This window comes from Rattus norvegicus, chromosome 1 (genome assembly GCF_021556685.1).
Source record: "Rattus norvegicus strain SHRSP/BbbUtx chromosome 1, alternate assembly SHRSP_T2T, whole genome shotgun sequence".
NCBI lineage: Eukaryota > Metazoa > Chordata > Mammalia > Rodentia > Muridae > Rattus > Rattus norvegicus.
In genome coordinates, this window is record NC_141534.1 from 247,745,549 (window position 1) to 247,771,601 (window position 26,053).

The 26,053-nt window shown below is 45.8% G+C and overlaps 1 protein-coding gene across 8 annotated transcripts in view; it reads right to left on the reverse strand.

Annotated features, from left to right (window-relative positions):
- Positions 1-11,073: 11,073 nt before the first annotated feature.
- Positions 11,074-26,053, reverse strand: part of Ide (insulin degrading enzyme) — a 99,095-nt gene continuing 84,115 nt past the window's right edge. For 7 of the 8 annotated variants that reach the window (XM_087638313.1, XM_087638272.1, XM_087638447.1 and 4 more), the window contains exons 20-25: positions 24,175-24,342; positions 21,225-21,497; positions 19,883-19,944; positions 14,469-14,541; positions 13,860-13,927; positions 11,074-13,217 (exon numbers count right to left, since the gene is read on the reverse strand). In XM_087638313.1, coding sequence (XP_087494439.1) covers positions 13,122-13,217; positions 13,860-13,927; positions 14,469-14,541; positions 19,883-19,944; positions 21,225-21,497; positions 24,175-24,342 — 740 coding nt within the window. In that variant the 3' untranslated portion in view covers positions 11,074-13,121. The remainder of the gene's footprint in view (positions 13,218-13,859; positions 13,928-14,468; positions 14,542-19,882; positions 19,945-21,224; positions 21,498-24,174; positions 24,343-26,053) is intronic. The other variant, NM_013159.2, reaches the window with a different exon arrangement.

Sequence of the window (26,053 nt, forward strand, 5' to 3'; positions counted from 1 at the left end):
AGGAGAAGCAGGAAGAGCAGGGGAGAGGGCTGAGGATGAAGTTCACTTAGTCCTCCTTAGCGTGCACAGAGCCACTAGGGGTTTATCCCCACTGTAATACAAATTGGACATGGTGGTACAGGGCTGTTATCTCAGAATTTAGGTGACAGAGGTAGGAGGATCTGAAGTTCAAGGTCAGAGTTCATATCTCATCATCTCCATAGCTCATTTGAGACTAGCCTGGGCTACATAAAAATCCTACAACAAAATCAGCCAAAATAGAAGCCCAAGGCAAGCAAAAGAAAAACATAAAGCAAACCTTGATGACATGGAAGACTGGAAAGTGAGAGAAACCGGGTTTTCCGAAAGGACACAGAAATGTTTTCAGCGTGGTGGGGGGGGTAGGTGAGGGTGTGTGTATGAGTATGTGTGTGAGAGCGTGTGAGGGTGTGTGTGTGTGTGTGTGAGAGGGTGTGTGTGAGTATGTGTATATGTGTGTATGAGGGTGTGTGAGAGGGTGTGTGTACATGAGTATGTGTGTATGTGTATATGAGTGTGTGTGTGTGTGTGTGTGTGTGTGAGAGAGAGAGAGAGAGAGAGAGAGAGAGAGAGTATAAGGGTATGTGTGTGTGAGGGTAAAAGGGTATGTGTCTATGAGGGTATAAGGGTATATGTGTGAGGGTGTGTCTGAGGTTGTGTATGTATGTATGTGTGAGACTGTGTATATGTGAGGGTGTGTGTGTGTGGTGTGTGTGTGGGTGTATGTGTGTGTGTATGTATGTGTGTTAGTGTGTGTGTGTGAGAGTGAGGTGGTGGTGAGGGTGTGTGTATGTGAGTGTGTATGTGTGAGTGTATATGAGGGTGTGTGTGTGTGTATGTGTGAGGGTGTATGTGTGAGGGTGTATGTGTGAGGGTGTATGTGTGAGGGTGTGTGTGTGTGTGTGATGTGTATGTAGAGGTCATAGGGTAAGACGCAGGAATCCATTTGTTCCTTCCACCATGATGGTCCTGGGGATCAAACAGAGGAACACAAACAATTGTATAGGTGTGGTGCCTCCCACTGGTGATTCCAACCCTCAGGGGAGTGAGGAAGGACTACTGTGAGTTCAAAGCCAGCCTAGGTTCTAGACTAGGACTCTATCACAGATGAAAGACAAGAGGAGAGAAGGAAGGGGACAACCAGTTCCTTGCCACCCACCAAACCCCACTGAAAGACAAGTCACTGGGTAATCACACACCCAACAGCCTTCCAAGAGAGAAGACGTCGAGTTTTGTGGGTGACGTCTAACAAATAGTCATGGACGGAATAGACATAATCCGTGAGCCTGCCACTGTTGGTGACATCTCTGATTTGCGATGCTTGTATCAATGCCTGATCCAAACAGTATCACTGTGGGAGTTTGAATAGCTCGAATAGTACAGGCCCTGGAGACTCGAGTGTTTGAATGCTTGACCCGTACAGAGAGGCATTATTAGGACGTGTGACATTGTTGGTGGAAGTGTGCCACGACTTTGAGGTCTCCTATGCTCAAGCTACTTCTAGACACAGTCTCCTCCTGCTGCTTCCGGATCAAGAAACACTGCCAGAAAGGCCAGAAGTTCAAGGTTGACTTTGGTTACAAAGTGAGTTCTAGGTCAGCTGCCCTGCATGAGATCCTGCCTCAAAAAGGGATTTTACACTATGGAAACCAGTATGGAGACTTTTCAAACAACTAAAATTAGAACTACCCTGTGACATATATATATATACATATATACATATATATACATATATACATATATATATACATATATATATATATGTATATATGATGCCCATATACCCAGAGGAGTCTATATTCTGCTCCACAGATACTTGGACACTCTTGTCCATTGCTGCTTTACTCCCAGGCCCAAGTAAATGGAGTCAGAGTAGACATCCATCAACAGATTAGTGGATAACAAGAATTTAATATGGACACACAAGGGAATTTTATTCAACTATAAAGAAAACTGGAGCTATAAAAACTTTAGGGAAGTAGATGGAACTGGAAAATATGGTTTTTTTTTATTTGGTTTGGAGGGTGTTCATGTCGAGGTCATTTCTCCTACCATACAGGCCTTGGAGATCAAACTTGGTAGTCAGGCTTGTCAGCCAAGCATTTACATCCACTGCCTTGTCTAGTTCCTGATTTTAGTGGGATTGCTTCAAGTTTCTCTCCATTTAGTTTAATGTTAGCAACTGGTGTGCTGTATATGGCTTTTACTATGTTTAGGTATGGGCCTTGAATTCCTATTCTTTCCAGGACTTTTATCATGAAGGGGTGTTGAATTTTGTCAAATGCTTTCTCAGCATCTAATGAAATGATCATGTGGTTTTGTTCTTTCAGTTTGTTTATATAATGGATCACGTTGATGGTTTTCCATATATTAAACCATCCCTGCATGCCTGGGATGAAGCCTACTTGATCATGGTGGATGATTGTTTTGATGTGCTCTTGGACTCGGTTTGCCAGAATTTTATTGAGTATTTTTGCGTCGATCATCATAAGGGAAATTGGTCTGAAGTTCTCTTTCTTTGTTGGGTCTTTGTGTGGTTTAGGTATAAGAGTAATTGTGGCTTCATAGAAGGAATTCGGTAGGGCTCCATCTGTTTCAGTTTTGTGGAATAGTTTGGATAGTATTGGTATGAGGTCTTCTATGAAGGTCTGATAGAATTCTGCACTAAACCCGTCTGGACCTGGGCTCTTTTTGGTTGGGAGACCTTTAATGACTGCTTCTATTTCGTTAGGAGTTATGGGTTGTTTAAATGGTTTATCAGTTCCTGATTTAACTTCGGTACCTGGTATCTGTCTAGGAAATTGTCCATTTCCTCCAGATTTTCAAGTTTTGTTGAATATAGGCTTCTGCAGTAAGATCTGATGATTTTTTGAATTTCCTCTGATTCTGTAGTTATGTCTCCATTTTCATTTCTGATTTTGTTAATTTGTAAACACTCTCTGTGTCCTCTTGTTAGTCTGGCTAAGGGTTTATCTATCTTGTTGATTTTCTCAAAGAACCAACTTTTGGTTCTGTTGATTCTTTCTATGGTCCTTTTTGTTTCTACTTGGTTGATTTCAGCTCTGAGTTTATTTCCTGCCTTCTACTCCTCCTGGGTGTATTTGCTTCTTTTTGTTCTAGAGCTTTTAGGTGTGCTGTCAAGCTGCTGACATATGCTCTCTCCTGTGTCTTTCTGCAGGCACTCAGAGTTATGAGTTTTCCTCTTAGCACAGCTTTCATTGTGTCCCATAAATTTGGGTATGTTGTACCTTCATTTTCATTAAATTCTAAGAAGTCTTTAATTTCTTTCTTTATTTCTTCCTTGACCAGGTTATCATTGAGTAGAGCATTGTTCAACTTCCATGAATATGTGGGCGTTCTTTCCTTATTGTTATTGAGACCAGCTTTAGGCCGTGGTGGTCTGATAGGACTCATGGGATTATTTCTATCTTTCTTTTTTTCCTTTTTCTTTTTTTCTTTTTTTTTTTTTTCGGAGCTGGGGACTGAACCCGGGGCCTTGCGCTTGCTAGGCAAGTGCTCTACCACTGAGCTAAATCCCCAACCCCTATTTCTATCTTTCTGTATCTGTTGAGGCCTGTTTTTTGAACAATTATATGGTCAATTTTGGAGAAAGTACCATGAGGTGGTGAGAAGAATGTATATCCTTTTGTTTTAGGATAGAATGTTCTATAAATATCTGTTAAGTCCATTTGGTTCATGACTTCTCTTAGTCTGTCTATGTCTCTGTTTAATTTCTGTTTCCATGATCTGTCCATTGGTGAGAGTGGGGTGTTGAAATCTCCTACTATTATTGTGTGAGGTGCAATGTGTGTTTGAGCCTTAGTAAGGTTTCTTTTATGTATGTAGGTGCCCTTGTATTTGGGGCATAGATATTTAGGATTGAGAGTTCATCTTGGTGGATTTTTCCTTTGATGAATATGAAGTGTCCTTCCTTATCTTTTTTGATGACTTTTAGTTGAAAATCGATTTTATTCGCTATTAGAATGGCTACTCCAGCTTGCTTCTTCCCACCATTTGCTTGGAAAGTTGTTTTCCAGCCTTTCACTCTGAGATCTTTGTCTCTGAGTGTTTCGTGTAGGCAGCAGAATGCAGGGTCCTCATTGTGTATCCAGTTTGTTAATTTATGTCTTTTTATTGGGGAGTTGAGACCATTGATGTTGAGAGATATTAATAGTAATTATAAATAATAGTGATTATTGCTTCCTGTTATATTCATATTTGGATGTGAGATTATGTTTGTGTGCTTTTTCTTCTCTTTGTTTTGTTGCCAAGACAATTAGTTTCTTGCTTTTTCTAGGGTGTAGCTTGCCTCCTTATGTTGAGCTTTACCATTTATTATCCTTTTTAGCGCTGGATTTGTAGAAAGATATTGTGTAAATTTGATTTTGTCATGGAATATCTTGGTTTCTCCATCTATGTTAATTGAGAGTTTTGCAGGATACAGTAACCTGGGATGGCATTTGTATTCTCTTAGGGTTTGTATGACATCTCTCCAGGATCTTCTGGCTTTCATAGTCTCTGGCAAGAAGTCTGGTGTGATTCTGATAGGTTTGCCTTTATATGTTACTTGACCTTTTCCCCTTACTCCTTTTAATATTCTTTATTTTGTGCATTTGGTGTTTGACTATTATGTAACGGGAGGAGTTTCTTTTCTGGTCCAATCTATTTGGAGTTCTGTAGGCTTCTTGTATGTTTATGGGCATCTCTTTCTTTAGGTTAGGGAAGTTTTCTTCTATGATTTTGTTGAAGATATTTACTGGTCCTTTTTTTTTTTTTTTTTTTTTTTTTTGGTTCTTTTTTTCGGAGCTGGGGACCGAACCCAGGGCCTTGCGCTTCCTAGGTAAGCACTCTACCACTGAGCTAAATCCCCAGCCCCTTTACTGGTCCTTTGAGCTGGGAGTCTTCACTCTCTTCTATACCTATTATCCTTAGGTTTGATCTTCTCATTGAGTCCTGGATTTCCTATATGTTTCGGACCAGTAGCTTTTTCTGTTTTACATTATCTTTGACAGTTGTGTTGATGATTTCTATGGAATTTTCTGCTCCTGAGATTCTCTCTTCTATCTCTTGTATTCTGTTGGTGATGCTTGTATCTACGGCTCCTTGTTTCTTCCCTTGGTTTTCTATATCCAGGGTTGATTCCCTGTGTTCTTTCTTTCTTTTTTTTTTTTTTTTTAAAGATTTATTCATTTACTATATATAAGTACACTGTAGCTGTCTTCAGATACACCAGAAGAGGGCATCAGATCTCTTTATAGATGGTTGTGAGCCACCATGTGGTTGCTGGGAATTGAACTCATGACCTCTGGAAGAGCAGTCGGGAGCTCTTAACCACTGAGCCATCTCTCCAGCCCCTCTGTGTTCTTTCTTTATCGCTTCTATTTCCATTTTTAATTCCTTCAACTGTTTGATTGTGTTTTCCTGGAATTCTTTCAGGGATTTTTGTGATTCCTCTCTATAGGCCTCTACTTGTTTATTTATGTTTTCCTGCGTTTCTCTAAGGGAGTTCTTCATGTCTTTCTTGAAGTCCTCCAGCATCATGATCAAATATGATTTTAAATCTAGATCTTGCTTTTCTGGTGTGTTTGGATATTCAGTGTTTGCTTTGGTGGGAGAATTGGGATCCGATGATGCCATGTAGTCTTGGTTTCTGTTGCTTGGGTTCCTGCGCTTGCCTCGCCATCAGATTATCTCTGGTGTTACTTTGTTCTGCTATTTCTGACAGTGGCTAGATCGTCCTATAGGCCTGTGTGTCAGGAGTGCTGTAGACCTGTTTTCCTGTTTTCTTTCAGTCAGTTATGGGAACAGAGTGTTCTGCTTTCGGGCGTGTAGTCTTTCCTGTCTACTGGTCTTCAGCGTTCCTGTGGGCCTGTGTCCTGAGTCCACCAGGCAGGTCGCTTGGAGCAGAAAAGTTGGTCTTACCTGTGGTCCCGAGGCTCAAGTTTGCTCGTGGGGGGTTTCTTTTGAGCTCTCTGTGAGGGCGGCAACCAGGAGGGCCTGCGCCGCCTTTTCCGGGAGCCCCGGTGCACAGGGGTCCCAGATGGCGTTAGGTGTTTTCCTCTGGAGTCAGAAATGTGGGCCTAGTCAGGGTTTCTATTCCTGCACAAGCATCATGACCAAGAAGCAATTGGGGAGGAGGAAAGGGTTTATTCAGCCTACACGCCCACATTGCTGTTCATCACTGAAGGAAGTCAGGACTAGGACTCAAGCAGGTTAGGAAGCAAGAACTGATGCAGAGGCCATGGAGGGATGTTACTTAACCAGCTTGCTTCCCCTGGCTTGCTCAACTTGCTTTCTTATAGAACCCAAGACCACCAGCCCAGGGACGGCACCACCCATAATGGGCTGGGTCCTCTCTCCTTGATCATTAGTTGAGAAAATGCCTTACGGCTGGATCCCATGGAGGCTTTTCCTCAACTGAGGCTCCTATATGATAACTCCAGCTTGTGTCAAGTTGACACACAGAACCAGCCAGTACAACAGCCGTACATCACAACCCCAGACTAGGCTGGTCTCAGAGGAAAGCCCCACAGTCCTCCACTGTTTGGTTTGTTGCTGCCTGTGTGTTGCCTCACAGTAATGACCTCTGAGCCTTGGCTTGGTTCCCACGTGGAAGAAATCACAGGCTGCGTTACTTAGAATAAAGGAACAGCCTAGGCTTGTTCGTTTGTTTTGCATCGCTTTGCTTAAAACATTCACTCTATAATCAACGGGATATCGAGCTATGTTTCAGCCCCCGGGACCTACATGGTAGAAAGTGAGAACCAGTTCCCACAAGTTGTTCTCTGACCTCCACTCACGGATATTTCCTCCCCAATACCAACAAATATAGTTTAAAAAAATGAATAGCCAGATGTAGCGGTGCACACCTTTAATCCCAGCGCTTGGGAGGGAAGGGCAGGCAGGTATCTGCACAGTCGAGGCCAATCTGCTCTTTACATGTGAGTTCCAGGCCAGCCAGGGCTATATAATGAGATCCTGTTTCAAAATAAATACCTATTTTTTTTTTCTTTTTTTCGGAGCTGGGGACCGAACCCAGGGCCTTGCGCTTGCTAGGCAAGCGCTCTACCACTGAGCTAAATCCCCAACCCCATAAATACCTATTTTTGCATACACACACCCAACACAAATTTCTACCCTAAAGCTAACCCACTAGTTGTGGCATTAACATTTGATAATACACTTAATTGGAAATCAAGGTCTATAGGACAGAAACTCAACTTTTCACCCCCAAAAGAAACAGAATAAAATGGGTAACCTGAGGTTTACAGCAACAGTTTAAGTAAACACAGAGGAGAAAGAGGAAGATGAGTGGAGGCGTCAGGGGCGAAGATGAGTTAAGTGACATTTGCGCTGGTAGACAGTCTGCACAGTAGTAAACACTGTCCCGATCATCTGTGCATGTGTCTGGGGACACCAGAGACCTCAGAGGCAGTCACAGGAGCAGGGACCCAGGTGAGAAGGTCAATTCTGTCACGGTTGGATGGTGTGGTGTCTGTGTGTGTGTGTGTGTGTTCACCCTTTAGGCCACTCCTCCCCTGATCACCTCGTTGGCCTAGCATAAACCTAAAACTCTGGTTTCCCTCAGGAAAGGAATATGCAGTTTCTTTCCATCTCATAGCTTACGGGGTAATGCACCGTGTAGTCCTGGCTACTTTCGGAAGCCGTGCCCCTGCCTTGAGGAGGTGCTGTAGGCATGCGCAAGTCCAACCCTCGATAGCTTCGTCTCTCCTGGTTTGGGCTCTGTGCTCCAACACACTCCCCACATGCCCTACACAGCAGTCTTAACATGTTAATGTCAGTGATGGATTGCCTAGGAATACATTTACCTGCAACCGGAAGCCTGTTCAACCGTTACTCCTAAGTCTCAAAAACAAGTTCATGCCTCTGTAACCCCCACCGACATAGACATTGCTCAGAATGGTCACCAGGAAGGGACCCCTGAACCTTTTTGCCATCCTTAGTAGTGGCCTTTGTCCTCACACGTCATCACAGGGACAGGGATGGCTGCTGAACCGCAGTAGGATGAGGCAAGGGACAGGAGGGAGGGGCATGGGGAAAGCTCCTGAGTGGAGGATTGTGTGTGGCTTTTACAGACATCTCTGACCATCTCCACTTACCTACATGGGGACAAAGGAATACAAAGATGAAGTTACCAAAGAGCTCGGAGAGGGAGCGGGGATGGTTGTCTTAGCGAAGCATGGGGGTAAAATATCACATGCTAGGTCTACAACATGAGCAAGAGCCTAGGTTCAGGAGAAAGAGGAGGGCAGGGGATGGGAGGAGAAGCTACACATTGGTCCCAGTTTTGAAGTGAAATTTTCTGGTGTGGTTTTTGTCAGCTAAGTAAGGAAAATGATGAAAAATATCTGTAGATACAATGTCATGTAATTAGATGAATAAGATACATTTGTAGCCACAAATTAGTTTTAAAATCAGTTCCTGGCATTTTCTCCAATGATGACAAAATTCTTTGGGAGGCAAGCAATAGGACCAAGAATTCCACCTACCTTTTTTTTTTTTTTCTTTTTCTTTTTTTTTCGGAGCTGGGGACCGAACCCAGGGCCTTGTGCTCGCTAGGCAAGCGCTCTTCCACTGAGCTAAATCCCCAACCCCTCCTACCTTCTTTTTTAGACAGGGTCTAGCTGTGTAACCCCAGCTAAGTCTTGCAATCCTCCTGTCTCAACCTCCCGAATTCTGGGATTACAGGTGTGCACGCTTAGCTCTTGCCACATTTTTGCTGATTTCTGTATTACATAAATGGGAGTTGGCTTTGAAATCAGGTTTTGTGTGGACCGCTCTCACTGAGAAGTGTTTTGTCTCCGCCTGGTGGACAGAGTTGGCTTTGCACTGTCAGTACCACCTTTCCCCAGACCAAATGGCTAGAATAGGATGAGTATCATCACAACAAAATAAAGGCATGGTGGCACAGGCCTTTAATCCCAGAACTTCGGAGGCAGAGACAGGCAAATCTGTTCGAGTTTAAGGCTGGCCTAGAATAAACAGTAAGGCCCTGTCTTTAAAAAAAAAAAAAAAAAAGGTTGGCAAGATGGAAGATGGTTCAGCCACTTGGCACTAAGTCCAAAGGATCTGTGCTCATTTCAAGACCTACACGGTAGAGAGAGAGCCACCTGCTTATTATCCTGCCCTTCACATTGGTGGTATGGCATGGGCACCCCCACACACACACCTCAATATACTCACACACAATTTTAAAGCCTTTTTTCTTTTCTTTTTTTTTTTTTTTTAAGCCAAGAGTAGTATGGCTTAACTGGCCATCGAGCCCCAAGACAATAAAGGCTGCTGACACCAGAAGACCTTGACACACGTGTGCACTCCCACGAACACACACACACATTTAAAAATATTAAAGTAAAGAAAATAAAAATAACGTTCCATAATTGATCAGAGATGCTCTCATGATTGGAATAGACGCCAGCGTCTTCCTCGAGCCTCCATGAAGCGGTGTGTTACATACCCGTATGCACTCACTTGTGCCACAGAGCTTCAGGGTGCACTCCTCGAGTTTTTGTTTTCTTTTTTTTTTGGTTCTTTTTTTCGGAGCTGGGGACCGAACCCAGGGCCGTGTTTTTGTTTTCTTAAAGACAGAGTCTTCCTACATAGCCACGGTGACCCCTGGAACTCATGTCTCTGATCCCCCAGTGTCGGGATCAGAGGTGTGCACGGCCAGACCTAGTCAGGGACAAACTTTTAAGACTTGTCTTTCTCACCTCAGATGCATACCGACTTCTCAAGACATCTGTGTGAACTTTAAAAGTGTATGCCAACCATTAAGGACCTCAAATAAGTGAGCCTAAACTCTTATTTTGGAACATACTTCTTAGCCACAGGCCTATAATCTGAGCACTAGAGATGTGGAGGGAAGGGTTAGGAAGACAGCCTGGATTTCAGGTCAGACCTCATAAGCAAGCATATCTCATCTCATCCCCACCACTTTAGAGAAGGGTCTCACCGTGTAGTCCTGGCTAGTTAGGAATTCCCTACGTAGACCAGGCTGGCCTCAAACTGTCTTTACTGCTGTTGGGCCAGCACACCCAACTTCATTTGCTTTTAAACAACTTGAGTCTTGCTTTGCTTCCCTTGTTAGGAGCCATTTCCTAAGCTCCATGCTCTCCCTGCATGCACAGCCACAGGCCTTCTCTGCTCTCCCACAACCTGGTTACGAACTCACTGTGTCTGGTTGCAATTTTAGCATTTAACTTTTCCATGTCCTTACTCCTCACACTTTGACTTATTCAAGCATTAAGTTCTGTTTTACACACGCGCGCACACACACACACACACACACGCACGCGCACACACGCGCACACACACAGTATTAACGTTGACCTCTCTTTTGTCATGCTTTCCTTACACCTTGTTAATAATTCTGAAGATTCCTTATGATTTTTTTTGTGTGTGCACATGACCATGTTGCCCACAAACAACTTTTCATTTCTCCCAGTGCTGATACCCTGCTGCACTGTCTAGGACCTCAGACACAAGACTGACTAGAGAAGGCGACCTCCTGAGGAGAAGTGTCAGCACCCCATCATTAAGTAGTAGCTGTATCTACCCCCTAGTGGGGCAGAGGGGGGGGGGCCCGCATTTGAAGACTTCATCATCAAACATTCTTATTAACCTGAAATATTATACGCTGTTTTTCTCTTCACTTTGTTACTATGATAAATAATACTAATTGAGTTGAGAAGGGCTCCCCCTCTGTATCTACTGAAATACTGATGTTAAATCGGTGTTAAATTTCTTTATTGAGCATGGGAGGAGAGTTTTAGCTATGAATTCACTTGAGTCAGTGACATTGCTTAGCAAGACTCTGGTCTCCAACCCAGAGGCTCCCCTTTTACACGTCATCCAGAAGGGCATGAACAAGCTGCTTGTTAACCGCGGTTACTGGGCACCAGCGAGTGCACCCATGCGTCTGCGCACGCACACCCAAGTCCGCTGCTTCCTCTAACAGACTATCCTGCCAAGGGCGGATGCTGACAGGGAAGCTGGAGTATTTCACTGAAACTGTAAAGTAATACAACACGGGAGTGCAGAGTCCCAGGTCAGATTTATTGTAAACAGGATAACCCAAGGACCCCGCCACACTGGCAGAGTCACATGCTCTTACATTGACTGATTAAAGACTTTTAAGTCTCTGGCAACTCATGACTTTTTCACAAATCTCACTTGCGAAGCTCGAGTGCACGCAGTCTCTGGGTGGTATGTTACTGTTCGTGGACCACAACCTGGACCCACTGAGATGAACCGGTTGGATGCCAAGTGACACACAGGAGCTCTGGAACACACCGAACACCACGTGCAGGTTCATGGAAGGCAACATGGGATTGTTTCCAATCTCTTCAGGTGCCTTTTCTCATACAGAAGACAAACTTTTAACTGTACCCATTTTTTTTAAAGAGCTAGGTTACTCAACGGCATGTGGGTCATTACAGGAAAGGTAGCAGACCGTAGTTCGCTTTCACAATGATGGATTCGAACACTCAGGACTAGGTCTAGATTCATCTTGTATAGATTTTGCAGGTCAATGAAAAGCTGCATAGTTACACTGGGCGGGGTGGCGCACGCCTAATCCCGGCACTTGAGAGGTGGAGGCAGGAGGATCAAGGAGTTCAAAGTCAACCTTGGCTGCTTGGCTGAAGCTCAGAGGAGAAGGCAGTGTTGACTCATGTCTTCTGATGGACACAGACAGGCTTTTCACCGGGAGACTCTTAGAACACATGGATAAAAGACGGTCGCAGCACCACGGGGAGAGCGGCTTCCACAGTCGCCCAAGTTCACCGTATTTGGAAAATGTGAAACTTAAGCTGTGAGAAGCCGAGATTCTACAGCAGAAAATCCTGGCAAATCAAGTAATACGGGGCAGTAAAATGTCACTTGGAAACGCCATTCTGTACTTTGCCTGAGCTGGTGGACAAACAGGAGCACTTTCTGTTACTATTGCCTGTGTGTGGGAGCATAGCCACGCTTGTTCTTGAAGAAGTTTTAATAATAGCAAATACTTTAAAACAGCTGTTAAATCTACAGTAACATTTTCACCTAAAATAGTATCTTGTGAAAAAAATATTTTTTAAAAGTCCACTCCAGTCATCATCTGTATGTTTATATTCATATATTCAAAAAATAACACTTAAGGCAAGATGAGACCGGAAGCAGTGGGGAGTTTAGAGTCTTACGGAGACTGGCTGTTTAAGAACGCCACAGTTTTGTATCTCCAAGGAGGTGGCTTTGTATTTGCTGCCTTTTGAGTCCCTAAAGGGGCAAATGTTTTAGTTCACACACGGATCACAACTTCACCCTAGGAGTTACGGGGAGTCACAACAGCTGATGTCAGCACAGCATGTCTCACACGCTGTACAGCAGTATGTGTCTGCTGATGGAACCCAGCAGACCAACTACGAGAAACAGAAATGTCAACAGAATTCGATGAGAGAGAACCCACAGGAATCCTGAGAAATTCCGAACTTGATTCAAGGTTAATCTGCATTTCTAGCACTGTAAATTGGGTATTCTGGGTTTTCTAGCATTTGACTAAGAAGGTTAAAAAACATACCCAAGTTTTATAAAAACATTAAAACCATGCCTTAGTTAATCAGCAGGTTCACTAGTAAAGGAACGCGGAACCGCTTTGTGCACTATCTGCCCACCGCGATGCTCTGCTGGTTCACAGGAACCATCGACAGAAGCAGATCTGAGCTTGATCGCGTCTTAAAAAGGTAATCCTTTCTAAGTGTTCTGAAGCCTTTAAGAAAAAAAAGCTCTTATTTTTTTTTCAGACAAGTGACTATTTTACAGAATAAGGAAGAAAGATTGTACTGAGATATCTTTCTTCAGATTAAGCAGTTAATATAAGGAAATTTCTTTTAGGAATAAAAAGAAAAACATTAAAATATTTAAGAGATTTTAAAAATATTCTACATCTATAAGACTTTATAATTTTATTACTTTGGGTTTTTAACATTCTACATAATAATGCCTGATAACTCTTTTCTGTTTGTCTCTCTAATTGCAAGCCAGAAACTACTCAAAGCTGAGACTGCTTTCCTGGCCCCGGAAGGCACAGGGGCGCAGCTGCTTCTTCAGAGTTTTGCCGCCATGAAGTTAATGTGTGGCTTCACAAGGGGGAACAGCGGCAGGCCGCGCTTGAATTCAGTCATGTTATGAATCACCTCAGGCTGAAAAGAAAAAAAGGTTTTTTAGTGTGCTATGTTTAGAAATTAGACTGAGCAGGGTATTGACTCTTTGGGAAAGGCAGGATGGGGTGCAATACAGTAAGGGTCATGGACTAAGTCTGCTCTGGAGAGACCACGGCACTCTTGGCCTTCCCTGGGCGTCCATGGGCTGGCTAACACCCAGGAAAGCCTGGCGACGCTGCCCATCTCCTCACCTTTCAGAAATGCTAGTCTTTCAAGATTAGTAAATACAGAGATACTACAGAAAGGGCCACACACTGCCACTCTAGTGTCTGAGTCTGGGGAAGACATGGCTGGAGAGGACTCAGTGCACAGTTACACAGTTCACACCAGAGGCGAAGCCAGGGCTGGAGGAGCGCACCCTCATGCCTCGCACTTGTGAGGCTGAGGCAGGAGGATTAGGAGTTTAAAGCAGCTCTAGCTATACAGGGGGTTTGAGGCCAGCCTGAAGCACATGTCTGTGAAACAAAGGCAAAGGCAGCCTTGGCAGAGGCCGAGTGGCAGACACTCGAGGAGACCTCAAATAGTCCCAACACCAGTGACCTGGACCTCCAGGTTCTCGCTCACTCTGACCGCAAACTCCTTTAAGTATGAAGGCCTCAGGCATCGCCTAAGGTTTCTTACTTGTGGCAAGGGTGGCGCTTCGGAAAGGTTTATATCATTCTGAGAGGGGAACTCTCCAACCACAGGACCTGTAAGAAAACAGAGTCTCTACTCTTTATTTATTCACACTTACAACAAGAGCAATTTTCAAAGAAAAATCTAAGCAAGACTTAGTCCTTGTACAAACACCTCTGTACCAGGCCTGTCACATACTTTGCAGGTCCTGAGTGCCTGTCCCAAGCACTGCTCAAGGGAGTGGCCGTGAGGCCATACACCCTTGGCCTGAGCAGAGTTACCTCTCTGGTCTGCCTGGGCTAGATCTGAGGCTCTGCCTTTCTGAAAAGCGAGAGGACCATGTAGATGACATTCCTCCCATGCCACCCGCAGGTGGTTCCCCGCAGCTGCTTTTGGACATGGTGCCCAGATTGGCATAGCCACCACAGCTCCTCCAGTACTCCACTCCCCTGCCCCCAAACCTGTCAACAGAACAGACCCTGCCTCAGGTCCTTTTGTTTAGATCTTCACTTTCTGGTGTTCTGTAAGGTGAGTGACTATCGTAAGAGTCAGCCATCATATGGTTCAATATCAGATTAAAACACAGAGTTTTTAAAGTCACTATCCAATACTTACAAGAATCCATTTCCCTGGCAAGAACGTGGACGGATACTTTATGTCTCCTTGGTGCGTCCACAGCCAACATTTCCTAAGCACAAGAAAGCCAAGGTCAGTGTCTTGAACAGCTTAGAAACCTAAAATGAAGTTCTCTCTGGGGCACTGAAGAATCAGTTGCCATAGTTAGATGTGAATAGACGCCTTCTTTTCTCTCCTCTCACATGATTTTACTCTAAAAGATTCAAGAAGGCAAGCAAGACTTACTTTTGGTGCTTGGAATCAAACCCAGAACCTTACACATGCCAGGCAAATTTTCTACCACTGGGCTATACCCACCCCTAGCACTACCAAAGTTACTCCCATTTTATAGATGAGGAAACTTAAGTCCAAGGTAATGAAGTGATTTGCTTAAACCCATAGTGAGAACTGGCTATACAGACAGACAACATCCTCTCTGTCTTCCGTGTGGGGTCAGCTTTATGGTAGGCACCTTTACCTGTTGAGCCACCTCATGTCTAGGCCACCTAGTGATAACGTGCCATTCTTTCTTTCTACACCTCCCTCCCTCCCTCCCTCCCTCCCTCCCTCCCTCCCTCTCTGCCTTCCTCCCTCCCTTCCCTCTTTCCTTCTCAGACAGATTATTGCCATGCAGCTCAGGGAGGCCTTGAACTTGAAATCCTTCCACAGCCTACGCAGTGCTAAGATCATATGCCTGCGCCACAATACCTGGCTCCTCTAGTGGCCCTCACTCAGGACAATCACGACCCTCGCTCCCCTAAGACTTTCTCGAGTTCTGTACTAGAAGTTTGTGGGCGGATAAGCTGTGGCTTTCTCACCTAGCGCAGGGACAGTACACTGATACTTAGTGAGTCCCGCCTTGTATACAGCAGTTTCCTGCATGAGCTCACATCTTTCTCAGTGAGTTGTCCTGATGCCGGCTTTAATGATGTGGACTCCAGGAGAGAAACACTGTGCCTCAGTCAACGGCACTCAAGCGTTCTTAGCCTCTCAGGTTCTTCGGAGGGATTTCCTTGCTTACAGCGGCAAGGCCAACACTGTAAGCCTCATGCGCAGAGCAGGCCTGGTGCGCGGAGCAGGGGAGGGAAAGTTTCTCCTGACCTTCCCTAAAGCTGGACCTTTCTTGTTTTTGACAATGGGATAACCGTTGTGATGAAGCTTCCTCTGAAGCCTTAGCTGATGCAACATCTTCTCAGGGGAAAAAGATTACGGGACAAACCAAGTCCACTCAACAGCTGTGGACAGATTGTGATTATCATAAAACTGGTCCAGGTATCTAAAAGGAAACCGTGCAGTGTACGGAGTGAGTGCCCAACAGCGCCTAGGAGGGACTCCCAAGTAACTCATCTGAGAACTTCGTTCTTACTCTAGTAAGTTTGCTTCCAATGTTTGCTTTGTAAAACCTCCCAAAAGGTTGCTTGTAAAGATCTTTAAGAAACAGGGTCTCGGGGCTGGGGATTTAGCTCAGTGGTAGAGCGCTTACCTAGGAAGCGCAAGGCCCTGGGTTCTGTCCCCAGCTCCGAAAAAAAGAACCAAAAAAAAAAAAGAAACAGGGTCTCAGCCTGGAGTAGTGTCACATGTCTTTGATTCCAGCACTCAAGAGGCAGGCTGTGACTTCAAGTTCCAGGACATGTAGAGCTACATACAGAGTGAAACCCTCTCTTCATCCTACTCCCCAACCCCGCAAAAAGGACAGAGTCTCACTGTGTAGCCTTGGCTAGCCCAGAACTCACTATGTAGACTAGGTGAGCCTTGAACTCACAGAGATTCATCCACTTGCCCTTCTTACTAAAGGTGTGTGCCACAACACCCAGCATCAAAAGTCTATTCTTGACCCCTTGTCACCCCCTCTCCTCAACCTGAAGCGTTTCAGTTTTACATTTCCTTACCAGCCTTGTTTGTTTGTTTATAGAAATAAACTATTCCACCTTTTGGTAAAACAGAACTCAGAGAAACTTTTACAATTCTTTGTAAAAAAAAAAAAAAAAGGCTCCAGAATGAGAATTTAAATAAGAATGCTTTGCCAATTGAGATAAAGCAAACACAGGCTACAGAACTTAAAACGGTAATATACTCCATGACTGCACAAGCGTACACAATCATGAAGCCCTTCTTCCAGGGGTGTCTGCCAGTGCCTTGCGGAACTCCAGGGGGAGGGCAGTTAGAGCAATGACTCTTCTACACTTAGCCCTGTTGGTATAAATGTGCTTGGTTTTTTAAAACCTTTTTTTAAAATAAAGATTTATTTGCTTTATGTAAGTGTACTGTACACACTGTTGCTGTCTTCAGACACACCAGAAGAGGGTGCTAGATTCCATTACAGATGGTTTTGAGCCGCCATGTGGTTGCTGGGATTTGAACTCAGGACGTATAGAAGAGCAGTCAGTGCTCTTGGTCACTGAGCCTCTCTCCAGCCCAAATGTGCTCATTTTTAAATCCAAGAGTGAGTGATTTCCATAATCACTATTGTCACAAACTCAGTACGTAGGCATTTCTTATCCAGAGAAAAGGCATTGTTTCATTCCTTCTGGGGGCATTATTGGAGGTTACACTGGGGTGTGGTCTTTTGTGAACAGCTGTGACAAGTAATACTTGAGGATGACAATCTCAGAACCCAGACAGGACTGAATGTGATCACTCTCAGTTGTAAGCAACTGAGAACAAACACTTGTACTCACAAAGTGAAGCAGCCTGCAGGTTGTAAATAAACACAGCTAAAATGTATTTTATAACATCTGGAAGGAAAATACATTCCGACTGTCAAAAAGCCTGAGACTATCTATTTAATAAATGTCACAGAGTGGCAATCACATACTTCCTTCAATAAGCCTCTTATTTTACAGAGCAGGAAACTGAGGCTTCAAAGCTTGGGTGACTTGGGTGAAGTCACAGATCAACTAGTTTGGGGCGGGGTTGTGTGAGTTCCCGGTCTGTGTCAGACCCTGCATGCTCCTGCAGCTGCCCTGCAGATCTTCACGATGGACCCAGGCCAACCTGAGACAGCACATCAGGCAATGCCCAGGCTGATGGTGAACACATCCCACACCCAACTCCGCCCTCACCACCCTGTTGTGGCTCTTCAAGTAGACAGAGTGCACTTGGGGTGAAATATCATGTTAAAAATGTGCTTTTTATATATCCATATAAAAAAGGCTATCGTTGAAAAGGACAAGGATAGTTAAGTGCAATGAGAGAAAGAGACTTTCCTTCACCAAGGCAACAGAAGTAACGAGTCCAGCCATCCACTTCTACCCTCAAAGTGGCTCAAACATACACATGTGAACCAGGCATGCTACACACAGCTATTTCCACAACATTTAAGACACAGAGGCAAAAAAATTGCTATTAGTTCAAGGCTAGTTTGGGCTACAGAATGAGTCCCTTGCCTTAAAAAACCAATAGCGTAGTGCTTAGAAGTATTCAATGCTCTTACAGAGGGTCTGAGTTCAGCTCTCAACACCAACACCAGGCCGTTCACAACTGCCTGTGACTCTAATCCAGAGGATCCAGTGTTCTCTTAGGGCCTCCATAGGTACCTTCACTCACAAGCAAATACCTTCTCAACAGAATAAAAAGCGAATCTTTTTGTTTGCTTTGAGACACAGTCTCCTTTTGTGTGTGTGAGGCTCAGATGAGTGCCACCACAGCCAGCTAACATACAGGCCCTCATGCTTGCACAGTGGTCAGGACCGTAAGCTTCCTGTCCAGCTCTGCAGTCTGTCTCCCTGTCTATCGTTAAGGTGATGTGAACTTCACTAACTTTTCTGCAGACACAGGAAATAGCAGCTCTGTGGATGTGTAGATGAGGGGACCATGGCACAGTAACTGTGTTCTGTATAATCAATTTCCGCTACGAAACAGCCAAGTCAGGGCTGTTCTAGTTTCCTGACTCTTCTCTTGCCACAGGATCCTGGTGATGAAGCAAAAGGGTGTGGAAACCCTAGTGCCCCAGACATGTGAGTAGGGAGTCTCACCGCTCGTGTGACCATCCTAAAGAGAATGGCAAGTGCTGACTTCACTGTGGGCATCCACAACAGAGCCCCGGAAAAATGGCACTGTAGATCTGTAGATATCTGTTCCCCAAAAGACGGAAGCATGGGGAGAGAGAGAGAGAGGGAGAGAGGGAGAGAGAGAGAGCGCGCATAGTTCTCTCCCTGTATCAGATAGATCAGAATCACAAACAATCCAGGCTAAGTAGATAAAAAATAGGGAGCAGCTCTGCAGTGCTAAGGTAATCACAGACTATTATTTTTCCTTGTTTTACAATCAAGCACAAAAATATTTTATGTAAATTTTATGTAAATTAGAAGTCCCAACAAATTCAAAGAATGTGTAACACTTTAAGCACAATTCCTCTGTGGCATAAACTTTGAAATTCTTCATTTGACAGGCTATGTTAGCTGGCTAGTTTTATGTCAACTTGACACAAGCTAGAGTCATCTGAGAGGAGGAAACCTCAGCAGAGAAAATGCCTCTAAAGATCAGGCTGTGGGCAAACCAGTAAGGCACTTTCTTAATTAGTGCTTGATGGGGAAGGCCCAGGCTATTATGGGTGGGGCCATCCCTGGGGCTTGTGGTGGTCATGGGTTCTATAAGGAAGCAGGCTGAGAAAGATGTGAGGAGCAAGCCGGTAAGCAGCCCTCTCCCCCACAAACCCCCATGGCCTCTGATCAGCTCCTGCTTCAAGGCACCTGCCCTGTCTGAGTTCCTGTCCCCCTTCCTTCAGCGATGAACAGTGATTTGGAAGCGTCAGCCAAATAAACCCTTTCCTCCCGGCTTGCTCTGCTCATGATCTCACTGCAGTGATGACAACCCTGACTAGGACGTGACTAGGACGTGACTTTATTTAACCTCTCCTCGCATCATTATGGAGGGAGAGACTTGGAACAGTGTTCTCTTAGAGCTGTGCTGGAGGCCCTCGGGCAGGGCCTCTCTGCGACACTTCCCGGGAAGCACAGACACAGCAAACTCAGAAGCTGACTGTGTACTGTGTTCCCTTTGCCACCCCTGCCCCCACTAAAAAGCTCAGCAATGTTTTTACTGAGCTCGGCAGAAGCCGAATCAAGAGGAGCTTGCAAAGGGAGGTTTGGAAACCACAAGAGCTGCTGTAGTCCCTGTCACACAGAGGGGACTGAGTCTAACAGCAACAGGCCAAATCCTTAATTCTACAAAAACACCTTCAGAAATCCAGTCCGGGCAGTTCAAAGCAGCAGTGCACAGTGTAGCCAGTTCACTGTCAACCAAACTTGAGGAGCCAACACGGCTATGGTGGGAAAGGAACCTGCTGCCAAGTCTGGCGGCAAGGGACCCACACGGTGGGAGAGGAACTAGTGCAAGTTGCCTGACCTTGACATGCAGTAAATACATACATACTAGTCAGAAAATAGAACAGTCTGGATAACAGAGCCACTGACCTTGTAGAATTTGATGATATCATCCTTGCTGAGTGTCTTTAAATATGCAACCTCTATGTTATCTGAAAAGACAACCAAGCAGTAATTCATAAGTATTCTCTACCGTAAACGGTCCAAAGTACTGCACTGAAAAAAAATGCACCTCGCTCTGAGCCCTAGAGCACCTACGAGTTTAAGGACTTTCCCGTCCGTGTGCCTGTGTGAAAGCCACAGCGCAGCTTTTGGTTGGGTTTCTCTCCCCGTGTTGGTTCCAGGGATCAAACTCAGGTTTTTGGGCTGAGCAGCAGGTGGTACTTGACTGATGCTCTTCTCTCCTGCCCATGAACCCATGTTTTAAAGCCACCAACTGCTACCTAAGCAGGCAGAAGGCAGATTCCAGGTAAAGTCACAGCACATGCTACAGTAGCTAAGACAGCCTGGGAACCAGTTTGCTTCATGCACAGTGGGATGTTGGATCAGGACCAGTTAACTGACAGGGGACCCGACTGCTAACCACAGGGAAGGCAGAGCACGCTGGTGCACACCTCTAATCCCAGCACTTGGGATGCCAAGGCAGGCAGAACTCAGCGCTCTAGGAGTCTGAGGCCAGCCCAGTCCTACACAGCAAGCTCAGGATCAGCCAAAGATATGTAGTGAGACCTTGGCTTAATAAAACAAAACAAAACGGGGGTTGGGGATTTAGCTCAGTGGTAGAGCGCTTGCCTAGGAAGCGCAAGGCCCTGGGTTCGGTCCCCAGCTCTGAAAAAAAGAACCAAAAAAAACAAAACAAAACAAAACAAAAAAAAAAACAAAACCAAAAACAAACAAACAAAAAAAACCCAAAAACAAAAGCCACAGGCAGGAAAAATGAGTCCACATGGCCTCGGCTGGTCAAGATCTTCAGTGTGGTGATGCCAGAAAAGGAATAAACCAATCTCCTGATTTCTACTGTGGCTTGGCTTTGTTGCTTACTCTCTTCTGGCATGAAATGGGGAAGAATCGTAGGCAGGAGACTTCAGGACACACAGCCCCTCTACGTCTGAAGTGGAGGAGAGCTTGGAGATTCTGAATTGTTCAGGGACAGCACCTCCTTATGGAAGTTTAATCTACTTTCCTCCCAAGTCATGTATGTAAAATAGATGTTCAAGTATCAGTGCTCACGGGCTACACAGACATGACAGACACAGTGAAACACGTGGAACAGATCTAATTTGGGAGGAGACAGTTTCTAGCAGGAAATTGTTAAATAATCCATTTTAAAAAACAACATTTTTAAAGAAGTGTCCCAAAATGAATTACCACGTGTAATGCGTCTGGTGCCCTCAGACCTTACAGTGACTTTCCGCCGGAGCTGTTTACATACCTCTGTCATAATTGTACTGCTGGGAGATGATCTCCCCCCAGTACTTCGCGCACTCTGCAGAGAGTTTCTTTGGTTTGTCGAGTCGGCGAATCGCTAACGCCTGAATGTGTTTTTGGAAAGCCTCCTCTGTCATGTCCTCTATGGCCTTTTCCATGGTGATCAAGAAGGCTTCCACTCTGCTTTCCAGGTAGTGAGGTGGTTTTTCTGACTGGATGATGAATCGCAAGCCCTGGATGCCGTTGGCCCGACGAGGTCCACTGAAGACAATATAGCCTGAAGAGCACACACACAGCCCGTCAGGACCTCTGCACGGGACTCAGACCACTTAGCCTTTCAGAGCAAGTAAGACCTACTTCAGCTCACTCGCGCCTGAAGATATAACCACTTAAAGCAATGTCCTCTTCCTAAGGACTGAGCAGAAAGGCTCCCTGAAGAAAACTTGAGGGTGACTTTTTTTCTTAAAAACAAAACAACCCATAATCCCCTTCATCCTTCAAACCCCATGACTTCCCTGACTCTGATGCTTACTATGCGCAAGTTATTCCCACTCCTCCAAACTGCGGAGCTCACTCTGGTGCCCTAGCCAAGTCCTCGGCCCTGGCTTTCCCATCTAAGCCCCCATACAGCCATCTCTACGAAGCAGTGGCTGGATAATCTGGTCCGGGACCAGCTCTGGGCAACCCAGCCCTCCAGGACAAGCTAACTGAAGGTCACAGATGTACCAACATCTTCTGTGCTGAGACAGTGCCCCTCCCCCAACACATTCTCTCTCTCCAATCTCCGTATTTTGCAGACTCACGTTATTTTATTTTGTTCTTTCTAGTTCAAAGCCACTCTAGCTGCATCTTCCTGCTCAAGTTCAACCTACAACATCAAAAGCACCGTGGGCAAGTTCTAGCTGAAGACAGAGACTCCAGTGGCCAGAACGAGAGAGGCCCATGTAGATTTTTTTGCTTTGAGTTCTGAGACTATCAGAGGTGGGTGGAAGGATGCTACCTTACGGAGAGCCACACTGGGGTCCTGAAGGCCTGTGCATGGGCAGAGTGTGGGGGAGCTGCCCACATGAAGCAAACAGTGCTAGCACTCACTCTCAGAACAGGGCAGGGTGTGAGATCTGGGCACAGGCCTCCAGTTACAGTAGCTGGTGTCCAAGGCATCTCCAACTCGTGGCAGCCAACAGAGGCATATTTGCTATGGACCACAAAGACAGGACTACTGATCAGGTCATTGAGCAAGGGGAGGCTTGCAGTGTGTTGCACCAGCTGTTACCACAGGATATCAAAGTAGCATCAGGCCCTCTTGGTTCACAGTAAATTGCATGCCCCTGACGGCTTTCAGCATCTAACACTTGCCCTGGTGCATGTGCACTGAAAGTGTTTAGTCAGTCTCTTCATTAGTCAACAGGTCCATTCTCTGGTGTATGGACATGCTCCTCTAGTTGGGAACCTGCAGCAAACCCGGGTACAGCAGTTTCTGGACAAGGGCAACGTCCTTGTCCACACTGGTAGTCTTTCCTGTCTTGTGTATATCACTAGGCCTTGACGATGCCGGTAGCAGTGTCTGCAGTCATAGAAAGTCACCTTCCCCAAATGGAATTCCAATGTATAACTGGTGGCAGGCTCAGCATGTGCCACTAGGAACCCACTGTGGCCCAGGAGTAGCAGAATGTGCGGTGAGCCAGGGCCTCACAGCATGTGCAGGTCCAGGACACTCTTATCTGTCAGTCACTAGGTCAGGCTCTAGACACAGGCCTGAGAGTGTGTGGACATGTGGAGGATCCACTTTAGTTACCAACGTTTGAGGCAGAACAGGCCACAGAGAGTGAAGCAGACTGTGCACCTCAGACAGCAGCAACCACTGGGGGTCACGCCCCGCCGTGTGCTCACAGAGTGCCAGTTGCCTTTCCTTCACAGGTAACATTCCCAACCCTTCTCTCCACTGAGCTCCTGGCTTTTCCCTTCATCAGCTCTGTACGGATCTACGGAAGACACTCTGGGCCCCGGGGTCTCTGGGCAAGTTACAGTCCTCAGGAGCTGTGCTATTTGAACACTCTTACAGGAACACTGAATAATTGTTACTCTTTCACAGGTCAGCCATTGTGACTTGAGCTCTTTTGGGAGGAACTATCCATGATTTGTCCATTCTCCAAGCTCAGCGCCCAGCATAGGGAATGCTTTAAAATGACAGAGTATGTGGAGAGACACACCCGTATCCTTTCAAATCCTTTCTTCCCAGCCATTATGGGAACTTTTGTTCTTGTTGTTTGTTTTCTTTGAGATGGGCCTCATGCTGCCCAGAATGGTCTAGAACTGTCTAAGTAGCTGAGGATGGCGCTTCCGCCTTCCAAGTGTGAACTTTTTTCCTCATTGACCAAAAGTGCTAGGCTCTCCAGGACTTCCAACCAAGTGCAAACGCAAACACTTCGTGTCTCTCCTGCACTGGGATTCAGGGACACGTGAGAGGAAGCACTGCCCTCAGATGTTCAAGGCTTGTAAAGCTAAGCTCCCCCGCAGGACTACCTGCAGGCCTACCCCTAGCATTCTTTCTTCCCTACCTTTTATAGCATGAAATAGAAACTCAGTATCATCTCATTCTGAATTGCTTTAACAGTAGGGCTAAGGACATAGTTCAGTGGCAGAGGACTTGCCGAACATGTAAAAAGAGGAGATGGAGTCCAAATTCCTCACCATAAAAAGAAAGGAAAAAGGATGAGGAAAAGGAGGAAGAGAAGGAAGAAGAGGAAGGAAGAACAGCAGCTCTTGTATCTGCAGGACGTTAACAGCTCATCTTTCAGAAGCAGCTCCATATACACAAGGCTTTCACAGTTTCCCTGCAAACAAGGCTCTCACATCTAAATGTAGCGGGCTTGGTACACAGTGCCATGTGACTGTGCAAGTGGGGAATGTCCATTACAGTCTCTGGTATCCTGCAATCCCCATTTCCTTCTCACCAAGCTGCTCCTTGGTACGCAGAGTGTTGAAGCAAGGCTCAGAGATAATCTGGCAGAAGAGCTCCAGGAACATGTTCTCCGAGGTGCTCTGCATGTCTGTCTGGTAGTAAATCTCAATGCCACAGTTATTGTGGACTTCGTTCCTCCGCTGGTAAACAAACCATCCTCCTGAGAAGTTTCAGAAAGAGAGCAGGCTCAAAATTATCTGTGGTTTTAATAAAGTCAGATTACATTTACTTAACTTTATGTCTTTGTCTTAGTGGTTTTGAGACAAAGTCTTGCCATGTAGCTGAGGCTGGCCTTGAACTTGCTGTCATATAACCGTTTGTGCTGGTATTCATCAATTTGATGCACGTTCAGACATTCTGGGGAGGAGGAGTTTCAGTTCAGGAACTTCCTCCATCAGACCAATCTGAGGACATGTAAGTGGGGCATTTTCTTGGTAGGTAATTTATTTATGGGAGAAAGAGTGCAGCCCACTCCAGCCCACTGTGGGTGGTGCCACACCTGGGTAGGTAGGCCTGGGCTGTGTAAGGAAAGTAGCCAAGAAGGGGCTTGGTGCCTGCCTTTACTCCCAGCACAGCACAGCTGATCTTTATGAGTTTGAGGCCAGAGTGTGGTTTACCTAGGGAGTTCCAGGCCAGCCAAGGTTACAATGTGACAACTTGTCTTAAATAAAACCTCCCAGAAAAGTGGCTGGGTAAGCCATGAGAAGTAAGCCAGTTAGCAGTGTCCTTTCTCGGGGTTTCTGCTTCAGGCTCCTGCCTTGAGTTCCTGTCTTGGCTTCCCCTGATGGTGGACTGTACCCTGTGAGATGATAAATCCTTTCCTCCCCAGGAAGGCTTTGGTCAGTGTTTTACCATAGCAACAGAAGACAATTAACACAGCTGGGTCTGCCATGGAATCCTCTCGCCGCTGTCTCACGAGTGCTGAGACTACATGCATGCTCAACCACACTGTGTCTGCCCGCTCCACAGACAAGTTTTCTTTCCTTAAACTTTCATCTTCTAGTTTTTCACACATATCCCAAAATACTTTCTCCTTCACAGTGCATAAGACTTAGCTGTTCAGCTGTAAATGCCTTCCAGTAGAGAATCAAGCGAAGGCATCCACATCTGATCAGCTGGCTACATCAGAGTAATTTTCTAACACCTTCATTTTGAGACTGGGAATGTAAGCTGTGCTATTTCTGAGGTTGTGACAATTTGACGGAACAATCAGGAAGCAAAAGGCAGGGTCCTAAGAGAGGGAAAGAAGGAAGAGGCATGAAAACTTCACTTTGACACTCTCTTTCCAGACTGGCTCCCTTCACATGAAGGTGAATGCTGCAGGTGCTTCTTCCTTTTGGTTTGCGCACACACACACACACACACACACACACACACACACACACACACACACACACGCACACGCGCACATGCACACACACACGCACGCACGCACACACGCACGCACACACGCACGCACACGCGCACGCACACGCACACGCACGCACACGCGCACACGCACACACGCACGCACACGCACGCACACACGCACACACGCGCGCGCACACACACACGCACACACACACGCACACACACGCACACACACACGCACACACACACGCACACACGCGCGCACACACACACACACACACACACACACACACACACACACACGCACACACACACACCCATCGACTGCCTTTAAACAGGTTCCACCTCAGAGCTGCATGCTCAGCCCAAAGGGATGGTTCTCGGTCAGCAGATCCTCACTCTTCCTCTCTGCCATGCCCGCAGTGGCTGAGGAACAGGCTAGAAGCAGCACCGGATAACCTTTATCTGCTTTGTGATGACCGGCCATGCATAACAGCACAACCTGCTGTGTTCCACAGAGG